Here is a 13,739-nt window from a genome sequence, read left to right on the forward strand (position 1 = left end):
CTCAGGTGGCGTAGTTGTTAGAGCGTCCGCCTCAGATTCGGGAGGTCGGTGGTTCGAACCCTGGCTGAGTCATAGCAAAGATGTATAAAAATGGTACTGGCAGCTGCCTCGCTTGGCGATCAGCATTAAGTTAATGCTATGACTGATCGGCCGGGTGTCAGCATAGTGTGACTGGGTGGGACATGGTACCACATGTCTGCGTCATGATGCCCCAGTGCTTGACATTACTGTAAACTGTCACACTGCAGACATCGCAGCAATATGACTGAAAACTTGTTGAAAGCTACGTTAAAAATCCAAATCACACCCCCACCCCACCCCCCACCCCCACACACTTAAAGCAAAAGTTTTGAGCAGTGGGAAATGTAGAAACTATCGCGTAAAAGGTACTACAACAAGCCTATTTAATTTATATGTACGTTTCCGTTTATAACTTTTATTAAATATTAGCAGCAGTTTCTTTGATTATGCGGAGTCTGTGTTGGGAAGATGTTTATCCAACAGTAATTAGCCAGGTATTAGGTACAGGCGTCATTCACAGTCAGCCGATTTCAAAAGACTGTTTAGTAGTACAAGTCAGTTTCGTACAATTACTTAGTCAAACTTATGTAAGGAATACTTCTAATATTCTCATATATGCTTAGTAATTTGAGAAAGGACTAAGTATGTGTACTAGTTGTTTGGGCAATGCTCTGTGGTACGTGGCATGAAATACTGATCTATGGCTTTGAAATACATTCTGACAGATCATACGAATATAAAGCTGCTACCTCCCAACCCCACCCCACACCAACAAACTTAAGTGAAACATGCTCTTGAATGTATGGTCCTGGTTTGATTGGACAACAAATATTTTGTGGTAATAACACATTTAAAGTCCCTTAAATTGACAACGACTGTTGTCTTAAGGTAATTGGAAATAGCGTAGGTATTGACCTCAAATCATACCTACTCAATGGTTCGAGACTGTTTTTCGTTCGGTCTTGAAGTGAACTTAGGCAAATGTGTATAAGACCGCGGGCGTATCACAACATATAAAATATACAGTATGTAAAATACTAAATTTAAATACCTATTTCAATTTTGATGCGTTCTATAGGGACGGGACGATGGAATAAAGAGGTCATAAATTAATCACCAACACCTAGATACAATTCGTGTCAGCAGTACAAAAGTCGCCTTTTTTCTAACGTGTTATGTGGTTGAGTACAATTCATCTTGTTGGTACATGATGTGTATACTCCAGCACTCACCCACACACGGACAGTTGGGATTGCATGTATGCTCACGTTTTGTTGTTGACGTCGGAATAAAAAAATATATCACGCATAAAAATAATACATAACTACAGATACATGCATACCAAGTGACAATGCATCAAGTGTTTACATAGTTTTTACCGGATGTGCGTGTAGTCGTATTCGTCATACTGAATGTGTAATTTATGAAGGAAAATGCTGGTTTTCTCGCTCTGGTATTTCTCTTTCGGACAGAACGTCACCCCTACCCACCCGGTTTAAGAAAATGTTCGGGCGCACAGTCATGTATTAGTCGATTGCTTCTGTCCTATAATAACCTCCTCTTCTTAAACTGAAATTCATTGGACGTCAGTTGGGACTCTATCAAGACAGAAGCAAACTTTTTCTCCCATGATTTAATAAGGGTGAGATGAGAAAATGTATTGTCCAAAAGCCTTTACAATCAAAGCACTTTCTCATTGAAAGTATTTGTGCAATCAAATCACTTTTCGTTCACAGCCCTTGAGCAATTAAAGCAGCACGCGTTAAACCGTGTCAAGGAATTTTTAAACCGTGCCCATGAATTCCATAGAATTATTAGTGATGTTGGATAGACGAATTGAACAATGCTTTGTTTAAAATTTGTTTAACTACAACGAGCTGACAGGACATGCCCACGTGAATCACACAGTATTCTGTGAACCTGATGTTTTTTTTTCCTAGGCTCAATAATCACTGGTATAGTTTAAATTGTTGTTGGAATGTACTAAAATCAGACTTGTTGTATTATACATATTTACTGAAATGAACAAGCTAGCTCCAGTAAGTATATAGCCCAAACCTTTAATTTTTCAAACGAATACACAAACACACTCACGTCATAAAAGGCAGTTGTAACTTTCAAACTGCTGATAGATTTTGCTAAGTGCTTTCGAACATACATTTTAATAAAATAAATTGGTCTATTTAGGAAAATAACGTATTCAAATCTATTGAAAACAGTACATGAAAATGGTATTTGGCATCATGCAGTGGTGTATTTTACCTGGAGATTAATTTTTTCGCCATACTATTACACTCAAGAAATTTAGTCTGAAACATATAACAAGTAATAAATGTAAATGTGCAATACATTTGTTTCGGAAATGCACAAAATGATAATCTTTAGGTTGAAAAAGTACTTGAATAAATAAGGAAGCATTGTCTCACAGGTGTATTCAAACAACCTCATTCCAAATTAAAGTACCTATAATAAAACTACGCTCTCATCTCCGATCACGCTTCCGTGCGTAAACGGTTATCTTTTTCCGGTATGCACGTGGATCATGCGAATATAAACGTGTTTTTCAAATAATAAAATAGATTTATGAGTAGAAAAAAGTATCGCACACATGTGATAAAAGATTCGTGAAACACGCACAAGACGAGTAATAAACTCCGGTTATTCAATAAAATTTACGGAAATAACAAAACCATGAAATATGATGTCAGAATGATGTAACTTACTTTTTCTCAGCCGTGTTCAAAGATAAACAGTACTACTTGAAGTATTTTTAGCACCGGAAGTAAAATCGCAATCGCAAAATTACTCATATACACGCCAGATCGTACCGGACTATTACTCATGGGAATCACGACGGAATGCATTCGGAACGCCTCCAGAGAATGTGATAATGTGAGTAATGTATATTGACCATCAAGTATTTGTATGTTATGCGATCTAGAGTAAACCCATGTTAAATTTTACTGAACTAAAATGTCCCCGTTTTAACTGATGAATTGTGAACGATTTCATACGTTGTTCGGATACGACAACAATTATACCAGCTATCAACAGGCTCGCAAGTTTAAAGTCGAGGTCACATTCGGATTCAATTTTAAGATCTAACTTTCAATTCACGCTTGTATCTTATGTTTCGAAGGACATACTGTCCTCGTGGCGACTGAAATAAACTTAAAGGCAAGAGCATCAAAGATAAATATAGTTAGATTAGGGATAAAGTACTAGTAAATGATAACGTATTTCGACAGTGAAAATACAGCAAAGTTTGTATATGAAATGTGAATACTAACGTAAAATAAAACTTAGCTACGTTGGTCCCCATGGTTAATTCAAACAAACTTTACATTTCATCACAAGTTTGAATGCACTAAATAGCTGTTAGATGTCGAAATATGGAGGAAAAAAATCATTCCATCTACTTATTCCTGTACGTCTTCTATCCTTCGCACTGAAGCCAGAAAGCTCGCGGGCAGCTTTACACATCTGGTCCAATGACAAGAATCAAACATTAACCGATGGCCTGAAAGATATGTAGCCAACGCCCTTAGTAACAATTTCTCCAGGAGAAATATTTTCTTCAGTACCTTAGTAGGCAATGAAAATGTAAACAATCCGACGCTTTCATGAGTTCTATCTCAACGTCAAATGTTTAAAATTATTCACAGGGCATGGTAGATAATTGAGAATTAATTCAGTAAAAATCACACCTTAGTATGTATCGTATGGTTTGTTTATATTGCGTCTTTTTTCCAGAGTAATATTAGATGGAATATGTTAGCTGTTTATGTTTCATTTTGCACGGTTTATGTAGTCTACAAATGATATAGTTTTATGTACAAGCCAACGAAGAAATATCAGGATGTAATTTTGTAATTTGTTTCTGACATTTGATTGGTTGTGACTTTCTACCAATCGGATGCCAAAACAAATTCGTAAATCAGTCATTTTTCTTTAAGAAACCTTATGGGCCAGTTACTTTCTAACTGATACTGTGTGCCATCTGATCACGTACATGTAAAATTTAAGGCTAACCTATGTTGATTATATCCAACGTTCCAGCACGAACCCGGCAATGATAAATTCATTTCATACACAAGAGACAAAAATATCTTTCTTACTGCCTTCTTGTTTTGTTTTCTTGTAATATAAACCTATAGTGAAAACAAGACTATCATCTTGTTCGATAAATTATCTGTAGCTAGAAGTTACAACTATTCGTGGGGATAATATTTCATGGCCTCGGAGTAAATTGACGGTTTCGTAGAGCTAACATTTCGTGGCAGTCAAGACTAATAACTCAATGTTTATCAATATTGTTTCACAAGGTGGCTTATGTTTTGTGGCTATCCTTCACCCACATAAACAGAGAAAAGTCAAAACGAAATCCTCTATGAACATTTCTGGTTTTATAACAGCAATTTACAGGTCGCCAGCTCTAAGGTTAAATATTAATATTCTCCGCCTCGTACGATTAACCGCCTTTCGTAAAATGTAATATTTTGAAGGCGATTTGTAGGTCACAGTGACATCTTTCCAAACAAAAGTAAATACTTTATAGAAAAAACAACATTTATTTGACATAAATGTGTACAAGACAAATACACACAAATTTATTAAAGACACTATGTGTCTGTACAGTACTGATATGACTTTTTCATGAACATGGACTGTGAACAGATGCATAACGTTAAATAACAATATCTCTTTTAATAACTATTGCTTGTAATCTCTCTCTCTCTCTCTCTCTCTCTCTCTCTCTCTCCCCAGTCATGCACTTCAAAAACGTGCCCATGTTACTTTCTATAATACTAGAAAAGAAAAGAAAAATGAACACAGATTTTCTACCGCTTAATTAAAACTGATTACATAGTTAGTCCTCAATATGACATACTATTCTTCAATATGACACAATATGGGCACAGCGGATAAAATGACCTTGTTTGGAATTCATCAAAAAGAAAACAACAGCACACATGGATTAGAAACATGGATTTGGATGGAGAAAAAAAAGAAGATAATCGAAAATGGTTGATGGATGCTATTAACAGAACATGAATTCAAAACAATATGGATTTTCTAAACAATATGCAAATACTTGTTAATATTATCTTACATGTTGTCTTTGTAGAATACATTCTGCTTTAATCTACATAAACCTAGTTCCTGAGATCATATATACAGAGAGAGAGAAACTGAAGTGTCCAGGACATATGAAGTCAAAAACACTTTACACGTCACTCGCTTCTTCCACAACATCTAAGGCTCTTTTGGCCACTCTGACTTTTATTTACATTTTTCTGAATTTTAACATAAATAAAAAGTACAGAAATATGTAGAATTTCATCTAATTGCATAAAAATAAATGAAATGTACTTAAAAACATCAAATCGTATATTTGCAAGGTTTATGTAATCAAATATAAGAGCCAGCAGAATCCAAAGAAGCAATTGCAGCACTCGAATACTTGGGAGGAAGCCGTGTGTCAAGCCAATGTGTTGTAATGGTGTTTGAACAAGAATTAAGTAGGGAATAATTTGTTCAAACGCTCTCGCTGTTTTTAAGATTTATTCAAACGGATCAGATGTCATGACACGTTTTTCTCTATTACAAAATAAAAGGTAAATGGTTTCCTATTTGAACAATATAATTCATCTGGCGCTAAAGTTCTTGGTTCTAAACGTGACTATTCAATACTATTTGACAGCCATGATGACTCAAAGCCCTAACCATGCGACTATTTGATCTTTAGATTCGTTTAAAGGATAAACATGGATTATATTTACGATTTATGTTCCAAAACCTAGCTAGTATCATCTCAGTAGCTTTTATGCAATTTTGAAAGAGCAAAATGGGCCATATCGTACGCATCTACTGAGAAAGATATTCACAAAATCTTACAAAAGATCACCATATACGTAGCTTTGAAACAAGAAAAACACGCTTACAAACGTTGTATTTAAATTTGTATAATTCATGTACATGCAGATTTGGTACTACAACTGGGCTAAAATGTTCTTAAAGGAAAACGAACGGATTGTGATAAACCGATTATACAGAAAATTCTATGTTTGAGAAAGATGTGATTTTTATTAATTTTGTAAGGATAGTGTTTCACTTTCTGCTCTGCAAAGGACGATCTTCCCGACGCATAGATGCCATATTTGTAAGCTCTTCACGTTTGAAGGCATTAATTGTCCTATCGTTACGTAGATTGTTTATTGCGGTTATGTGACAAGTTTTCAGTTGATTGAAAATTTCTTTTGGTAGATCTGTGTAAATTCGTAACTATATGGGATGCAATATGATTTCATAGTAACAGTACAAAAAAAACTATGAACTTGTGTAAGGAATAGTAAGACAAATCAAATTTGCCTTAGTGAAAGGGGGTAGGTACTCGAAGTAGGATGCAAAACTATGGCAGCATTGCCTACTGTTTCTTCGTCTATTTCACGATCTCAATTCATATTCATTATTTACTAAAGCTTTAACATCGTTGTTTTCTGTGATTTTTATTTTCAACAATTTTACTGGAACAGCTAATCGGTGGAGCAATGTCTCGTTGATAGACTTGGAAAAGTGTTACTTTTACATCGCCCAACTGGTAAACGCTGATGAACTCGTACAAATGATAGGACAAGACACCGGAAATACTACAGTAGACCCATTTTGATATGCATCTACATTGTTTACAAAATGGCATGTTCCATCACGAACCCATCATAGCATTTTTTACGGGCTACTCAGATAAAATGACTTATTTTAGCTCAAACATTTCCAAATCTCTTTTTTGAATCTGTGGAGAACTTTTATTTACTGAACGTGTACAAATAATTACATAAATCTAAAATAATGCTTTTTAAACACGGTTCTATGTGACTGAGTTCTCTGCCATTTCACGGCATTTTCCCTACTGTTACGTTGCGTAACTCCATTAAAATGGATCTGATATGTAATATTGTGAAAATATAAGAAGGGATCCAAATTATACCTCATCAAGCTTAAGCAGGAGAGACAATAATGTTCCACTTAGACTTCAACATGTAGCATTATCCACAGATTAGAAGAATACCCCCTCCCATTATGAATCATCCATTTCGTTGACGTATTAATAAGTGGGTTTTTTCTTCTTTTTATCAGGTATGCACTGCATACTAGTAGAAATAAACATGAATGACTTGTACATATACTATTTTGAAAAAGTGATAACATAAAGTTGAGTATCAATGTTAATATGAAAACATCGGAAAATTAGGTCATTAAGGGTTATGACATTATTTTTTAAGGATTTTGAGGTTCCCTCACGACACGGCTTAATACATAACGTGCATCAGTCGTTCAGTTCAACTGTTAGTAATACAAACATGGGTTATTTAAAAATCTTCCACTTGAAAATACCACGTAAAGGGCGATAAATAAATTGAAATCTTCATGATTACGGTATAATATTTTCGAAACGTGTTTAAACTGTATGCGAACATCAATCTAAATTTCAAACTAATGACAAAATGTACCAATAGTATTGGTCCCAAGACTTAACAATGCAAATTAGACCAAAAAAAATTAAGGAATATTTCTGTACATTAACTGAGAAAATTCGTATTTCGCTCCTTCATGAAACAGTGAACGCATGCTTTCTCCAATAATCCTCTAAGGTAGGGAAAATAGACAAACGATTGATGCCTATACTTTCCAAGTGCATTTCTTGACAAAAATTCAGTTGGACATGTTGTGGAAGATGATTTCCAATATGGATCATCGACATGGTTTTAATCATGTAAACCGAAGTCGACACTTCAATGTTGAAGAACATGATTTTCAACATGAATCACTGACATGGTTTTAATCATGTAAACAAAGTCGACACGTCAATGTTGGGGAACATGATTTTCAACATGAATCACTGACATGGTTTTAATCATGTAAACCAAAGTCGACACGACAGTGATGGGGAAGATTATTTCCATTATAAATTGTTGACATGGTTTCATGCATGCACACCAAACCAGACACTTCAATACCTGAGTAATCTTGAATAATGTTTCTCATATAAAAGGTCCCTTTGAATGGATTTCAAACACGAATCTTAAAGTCCGTTTAATATAATTTTCCACCCTGAATCGTTGAAAAAACCCTCAACTAATTCACTGGGAAAAAAAGCCTAATAACATATCTAATTCAAACATGTTGATCTCTTTCAGTATGTATTCACATCCCAATGTCTACTCCTACTTTTCCGTTGCAGAGTTTGCATGATAACGATGATCCGGATTCCCGTATTTGTTTCTCTACAGCCTGCTTCAAGAAAAGAGACGGTCCCATTTTCATGCCAAGAGAACGAGTAAGCTGCTCAATGGTAAGGGCCGGCAACAGTAAGCCAGTTATCCCTTGTTCACGGAATGTCTGAAAAGCAGGAGAAGTGGCATGTAATATAAACACAATACACACCCGTTTTCTGCACACCTAACTCGGTTCCCAAAGAGAAGTAATATAAATGGATGTAACTAATGTAAGGAATTGTAAATAGTACGTAACTTTAACGCATTCGGACAAAAACCGTAGATCGAATACAACCAAGCGAATTCACGTGAGCGAATTTCTTTATGACGAAAGTCTTACAAATTAGAAAGTTCTTGTCATGTGACGACCCCAAGGAGGACTTTCTCAAAAGTTCTACCAATACTTCAACATTTCTTTCTCGTGCTTTGCTTTCTTTACCTGTAACTAGATGTACAACTAAATATGTCGCAGTTAGTGTATTCAATGAGCATTTCCACGCTTTTATAATGTTATCGAGTCTCGTTTATGTTCATATTAACGCGCGTAGTTATATATGGGAAAAAAGTTGGTCCCGCGGGGTGGTGTTATATTTTCCTTATTAAATTCAATGGCCCAGTTTTCCACTTTGGGAAACGACACATTAATCCTTGAATATAACGGTTTGATCTTTTGGAATATAATAATACTGTAACACAGTCGTTTAGTCGAATACAGCAATAGGTTTAAAAGGTACACAATGATACATGCTTAGCAGCTAGCGAAAAAGTGATACCTATGTCTTGTAATTAGTAGAGGTCTTTTTTAAAAAAATTATTCAGGATTTGATATGGGTTTTCTTTATGATTGTTTTATTACCAATTAAAAGTTATATCGGTTTTAAACTTAACTGAAAGTAATGTTTACACCATAATTTCTTTTTGTTTTGTTTGTAAATAATATTTCATTTTGTTCCAGTACGAGACATTAAAACATTCAATCCAAATCAACACGAAGCGGACATGCCATTCTTTGTAATACAAATTAGGTAAAGAAATCTCAGTTGGTCCTACTTAAGTGTTATGTATGAAAATTGTTAACGAACATTATTATTGTTATTATTATTATTATTATTATTATTATCATTATTATTATTATTAACGGCGAACTATTTGTACCTTTGCATACATCGCACAGCCGTCGAGTCTTGTAAGAAAGTTACAAACTTGGTCTACTGTCCATTTCCGAATGTCATCTGAACAGTTAGAACCGCATTTGCAGGAAACTTCCACATTTGCTTTGGGAACTGAGTTTGAGTTCTCGATCCATGAATTGGACACGTTAGGCGACCGATGTCGTTTGTGTACATACGTTTCTTCAGAACTCCATTTCAAATCCATTCTACCATTGTCTTTCGACTTGTCTCCTTTTTTACTGAAGTCTATTGGTTTTGAGTAATCAAACACTCTTTCAACCCTATCTATGCGTGGAAGGTTCTTCTTTGACAAATCCAAGACTGCATTTTGTTCTTTTTGTTCCATTTTCGTGGCTTTCTGAACAGGTTTTGTTTCTTTGGCTTGCTTTTCTGGCTGACTGGTTGTTGGCATTGGATAAATGGCACTATAAGAAGGCACCCCAAATGGAAGTCTTGGAGTGAACGCTGGGAACGGATTAAATAAATGTGAATAGTCTAGCGGGTATGGCGGAATGGGATGAACTGGAATCATATCTTTAGCAAGAGGAGATGAAGTCTGGGCCCGGTTTTCCTGTAACTTGGAATACGAGTACATCTCTGGAAGACTTGGGCCGGTAACCGGAACAGGAAAGAAAGGAAATGGTTGCCTGTATAAGTAAATATTAATTAATTAATAATAATAATAGTAATAATAATAATAATAATAATTGCTATATCAAGTGTTTGAAAAGATCTGACGTTTTTCAATCTAGCATCTTTTATGGCATATTCCTGGAAGGCACACATTTTGGTAATGTGATATCATATGCACAAGGGCTCATTAGATACAGAAATGCTGAAATAATGTACAGTGCTTCAAAAAGTGTATCAAAGAGAGAACTGAAAACAGGTAGTTTATAAATTAAGTTTCTCGCATATTACTGTTTCTGCATTGAGATACCAATTATAAAGTTTTTGTCATATTTGTTTTTATTACCATGTACATTCAAGAAGAAACAATATATTACAGGCATTTGAAAATTTGTACTCAGTTTGTATATTGATAGCCTTATACTGAGTACGTTATCTCTTTCATAAATACATAAATTGGTGGATATGTTTATTATTTAGTTCGATCTCTGGTTTATAAATAATGTATATTTCAGTTCATTATCTGAAGCAGCGACACTGGCCAATACCTACCCCACCCCTCCCACATATATAGAGACAGACTGTCTGAGAGTTATAAAACACACACATACATGAAGGCATGTTGTGTGACACAACGTACTCACGATTCCAGGCTGTACATGGGACAATCTAGGCGAACGACTGCACGTGCATAAATATGTTGCAATATTAATCTGTAACCTATCGCTAAAAAAAACCCTGAAGTTATGTAACTAACTAAACACACTTCGACTATAAGTTAATTTACTTCAGGTTGATATATAAAATCTATATTGAATTGACCAGTCTCATTATCGTACCGACCGCTCCGGTGGCCTAGTGGTTAAAGCGTCCAACTCGGATGCGGGAGGTCGCGGGTTCGATCCCCGGCTGAATACAATCAAAGACTTATAAAAATAGTACTAACAGCTGCCTTGCTTGGCGCTCAGCATTAAGAGGTTAGTGTTAGGACTGGTCGGTTAAAGTTACGTTACAAATCCAAATCACATGAAACACACACACAAAATCGTACCTGTATGCGGATGCAAGTAGTGCCATATATTCATTGTAATCCTTCTGCATCTTGTTATGTAATGCGTGGCAATCAGGAAGATAAATTCCATTTGGAAATCCTCTCAAATCTTGGTCAATATTAAGTTTTGGAGAGCTGGCACTCTTCGATTTCTGAGGTTCTTCTGGATTTATACGCGAACGTTTTGTGTCAATCTTTCCTCTAGACCTATCAGGTGGAACTGGCCTAATGCAACTCTGATTATCCAACACTAGTGATTTAGAATGTGCGAGGTCTTTATAAGTTGCATTTAGAACACTTTTCTCTGATGAGAGACCCTGTCTTTTCGACGCATTAAACCTCAAGGATCCGGCGTGCACATGAGATCGGTTTTCCGACAAGTCTTGCATAGGGTGGGTTGGTGTGTTTTTTCTAGAATCAATAGGCTGTTTGACACTCCTTTCTGAATATTGCTGTGTTTGCATTTCCATCTTGGAATTATTCTGTTGCTTTGCTACAGACATATGAAGAGTTGAGATCAACGAATTTAGCGCAGCAGCTTTGACTGATGCTTCAGTCTTGTCATTAGTGGAATGATCAGTACCTTTAAGGCATGGTTGTGTCTCTTTCTTGGGTACTGATGATGCATTCAAATCTATGTTTGTTAGAGAGGACTTACTACTGTGAGAACTGATGGGTGGTGAAACTGATGGCGACTGCACCTTAGAAGGTGTGGAGGTTCGCAACACATTAGCTGTGAGACTACTGGATGAATAATGTTGTTGCTTGATGGAAAGTGAAGCTGACGACTGAGGAGATTTTGGTGACAGAACTTCAGCATGAATCTCGTCGTCTGCTTCGTATGTACACTTAGATGGCGTTTTCGACCGGTTCACACAGCCCTGAGAAGTATCCGCTTCATCAGCTACCTTGACAATGGAACAATAGTCCAGTCGTGGTGGACTAGCCCTCTCATCTGATGTCGGTACCGGTGTATGCAAAACTGGTGTTTTCATTTCGACACTGAGGTGTGATACAGGTTTAAAATCCTCAGTAATCTCCTCTTTGCTTAGTACCGGCATTGGACTATTATTTGCGTCGTCAGAACCTGCAAAAAGACAGCGAACATTTTCTTGATAATATGACACTTTTTATAATTTGGATCACAGGCGGCTCTTACTTATGACAATATGTTCTCATTACTGTAAATTCAATACCTAGAAGAGCAAGATGGACAAAAATATATTGTTCTGTTAATGGTTTCCATTATTGTCATTCAATTAAACCTTGTATTGAATGCCACATAAACGGGAGGCGAACAATGTAACAGCCACTACTGGTGAAGCTGGACAAGACATTGCAGCTTTAAAGCTAGAAATACTGTAAATTCAGGGTCCACATTACTGCGATTGCTCTATTTCTTTTGTCTTTCAACTGCAAGGTTCAAATACCATTTTGAATGCATTTTTAAAATATTGAAGAAATCAAACATATGCTTAAATAATTTTGTTCCACTGAGCCCGTAAATTCATCTGATTATAATTAGGGTGCTCAGAGATAAATATTATATCAAAGAGTGACTAAACTGGATACTAACCACTGCATGTAGCGCCATTCTCCGTCATTTTGTCTTCAATTGTTTCTGCTTCATCTTTTATTCCCTCGCACATGGCTTCAGAGGTTGTATGCTCCGATGTTATGTCTGCATCATTTTCATTGTTTATCGTTTCCAAATGATTGTTGGAATCATCACAAGTAGTTTCTGCGACTGACTCCCCTTCATCGAAGTCAGTGTTGACCGTATTGGACCTAGAATCAAAATGAGATCAACCACACTCATTTTGGACTATTTTAACCTTTTGAATAAGCTAACCAATTGTTAGTGCTTTCATCTCTTGCAAAACTGTGTAAATTGTTCGTGTAACACTTTATAAAGAGTTACGTCTGCTGGGGTAGACTTTTGGCAACTTTAAAATTGTGTTATATTGCCCCACTAGTCTTTTGGATTGTATATCAGCAGACAAAGAAAATAAAAGCAGCAACACAAAACACATGAATAAGCTATTTCAGTAAAAGCTGACAGGATATTTAAGATATGACTCTAATGCAATGGAAACAGTTAAAAATGTAGCTTTATACGAGTACGGCAAGTATAACGATTATGAAACTATAGTTTACATTTAAGATTTAAAGAGGACGTAAACGTGTAATCATACAGTGCGTTTGTTCTACGAACTTTAGATATCAATATCTTTATTTTCGCACTGTCTAACTTTGGCAACCATGGACACTGGAAATAGAGAATGGAAGCATCAACAACAAATGATTTCGACCATCTTACAGATCATGGTACTCGGTTATCGTATTTTCGTATTATATTTATTATTGCCAATAAGCATAGTCAATCAGATCCAAAACTATCACTGAGAGAGTCAATATTGCCATGTTTCTTACTATGGCGGCCAAAATCTCAGGTCGGAAAACTTTGAGTCTTGTACTTGAAATGATTTGTTAGTACTAGGCTGAACTCAGAATGAATTACGCTGGAGCAGTGAGACTGAAGACACTACGAATTAGGTAAGAATTATTTTCATAAGAAACGCACGTTTG

General features: G+C 35.9%; 1 protein-coding gene across 2 annotated transcripts in view; it reads right to left on the reverse strand.

Moving 5' to 3' along the window:
* Positions 1 to 4,572: 4,572 nt before the first annotated feature.
* LOC149803668 (uncharacterized) overlaps positions 4,573 to 13,739 on the reverse strand; it is a 40,168-nt gene continuing 31,001 nt past the window's right edge. For both annotated transcript variants that reach the window (XM_089953435.1, XM_089953434.1), the window contains exons 4-7: positions 12,727 to 12,938; positions 11,151 to 12,237; positions 9,453 to 10,116; positions 4,573 to 8,421 (exon numbers count right to left, since the gene is read on the reverse strand). In XM_089953435.1, coding sequence (XP_089809561.1) covers positions 8,227 to 8,421; positions 9,453 to 10,116; positions 11,151 to 12,237; positions 12,727 to 12,938 — 2,158 coding nt within the window. In that variant the 3' untranslated portion in view covers positions 4,573 to 8,226. The remainder of the gene's footprint in view (positions 8,422 to 9,452; positions 10,117 to 11,150; positions 12,238 to 12,726; positions 12,939 to 13,739) is intronic.

Source organism: Sinohyriopsis cumingii, chromosome 3 (assembly GCF_028554795.1).
Source record: "Sinohyriopsis cumingii isolate HCF-2022 chromosome 3, ASM2855479v2, whole genome shotgun sequence".
NCBI classification, from domain to species: Eukaryota; Metazoa; Mollusca; class Bivalvia; order Unionida; family Unionidae; genus Sinohyriopsis; species Sinohyriopsis cumingii.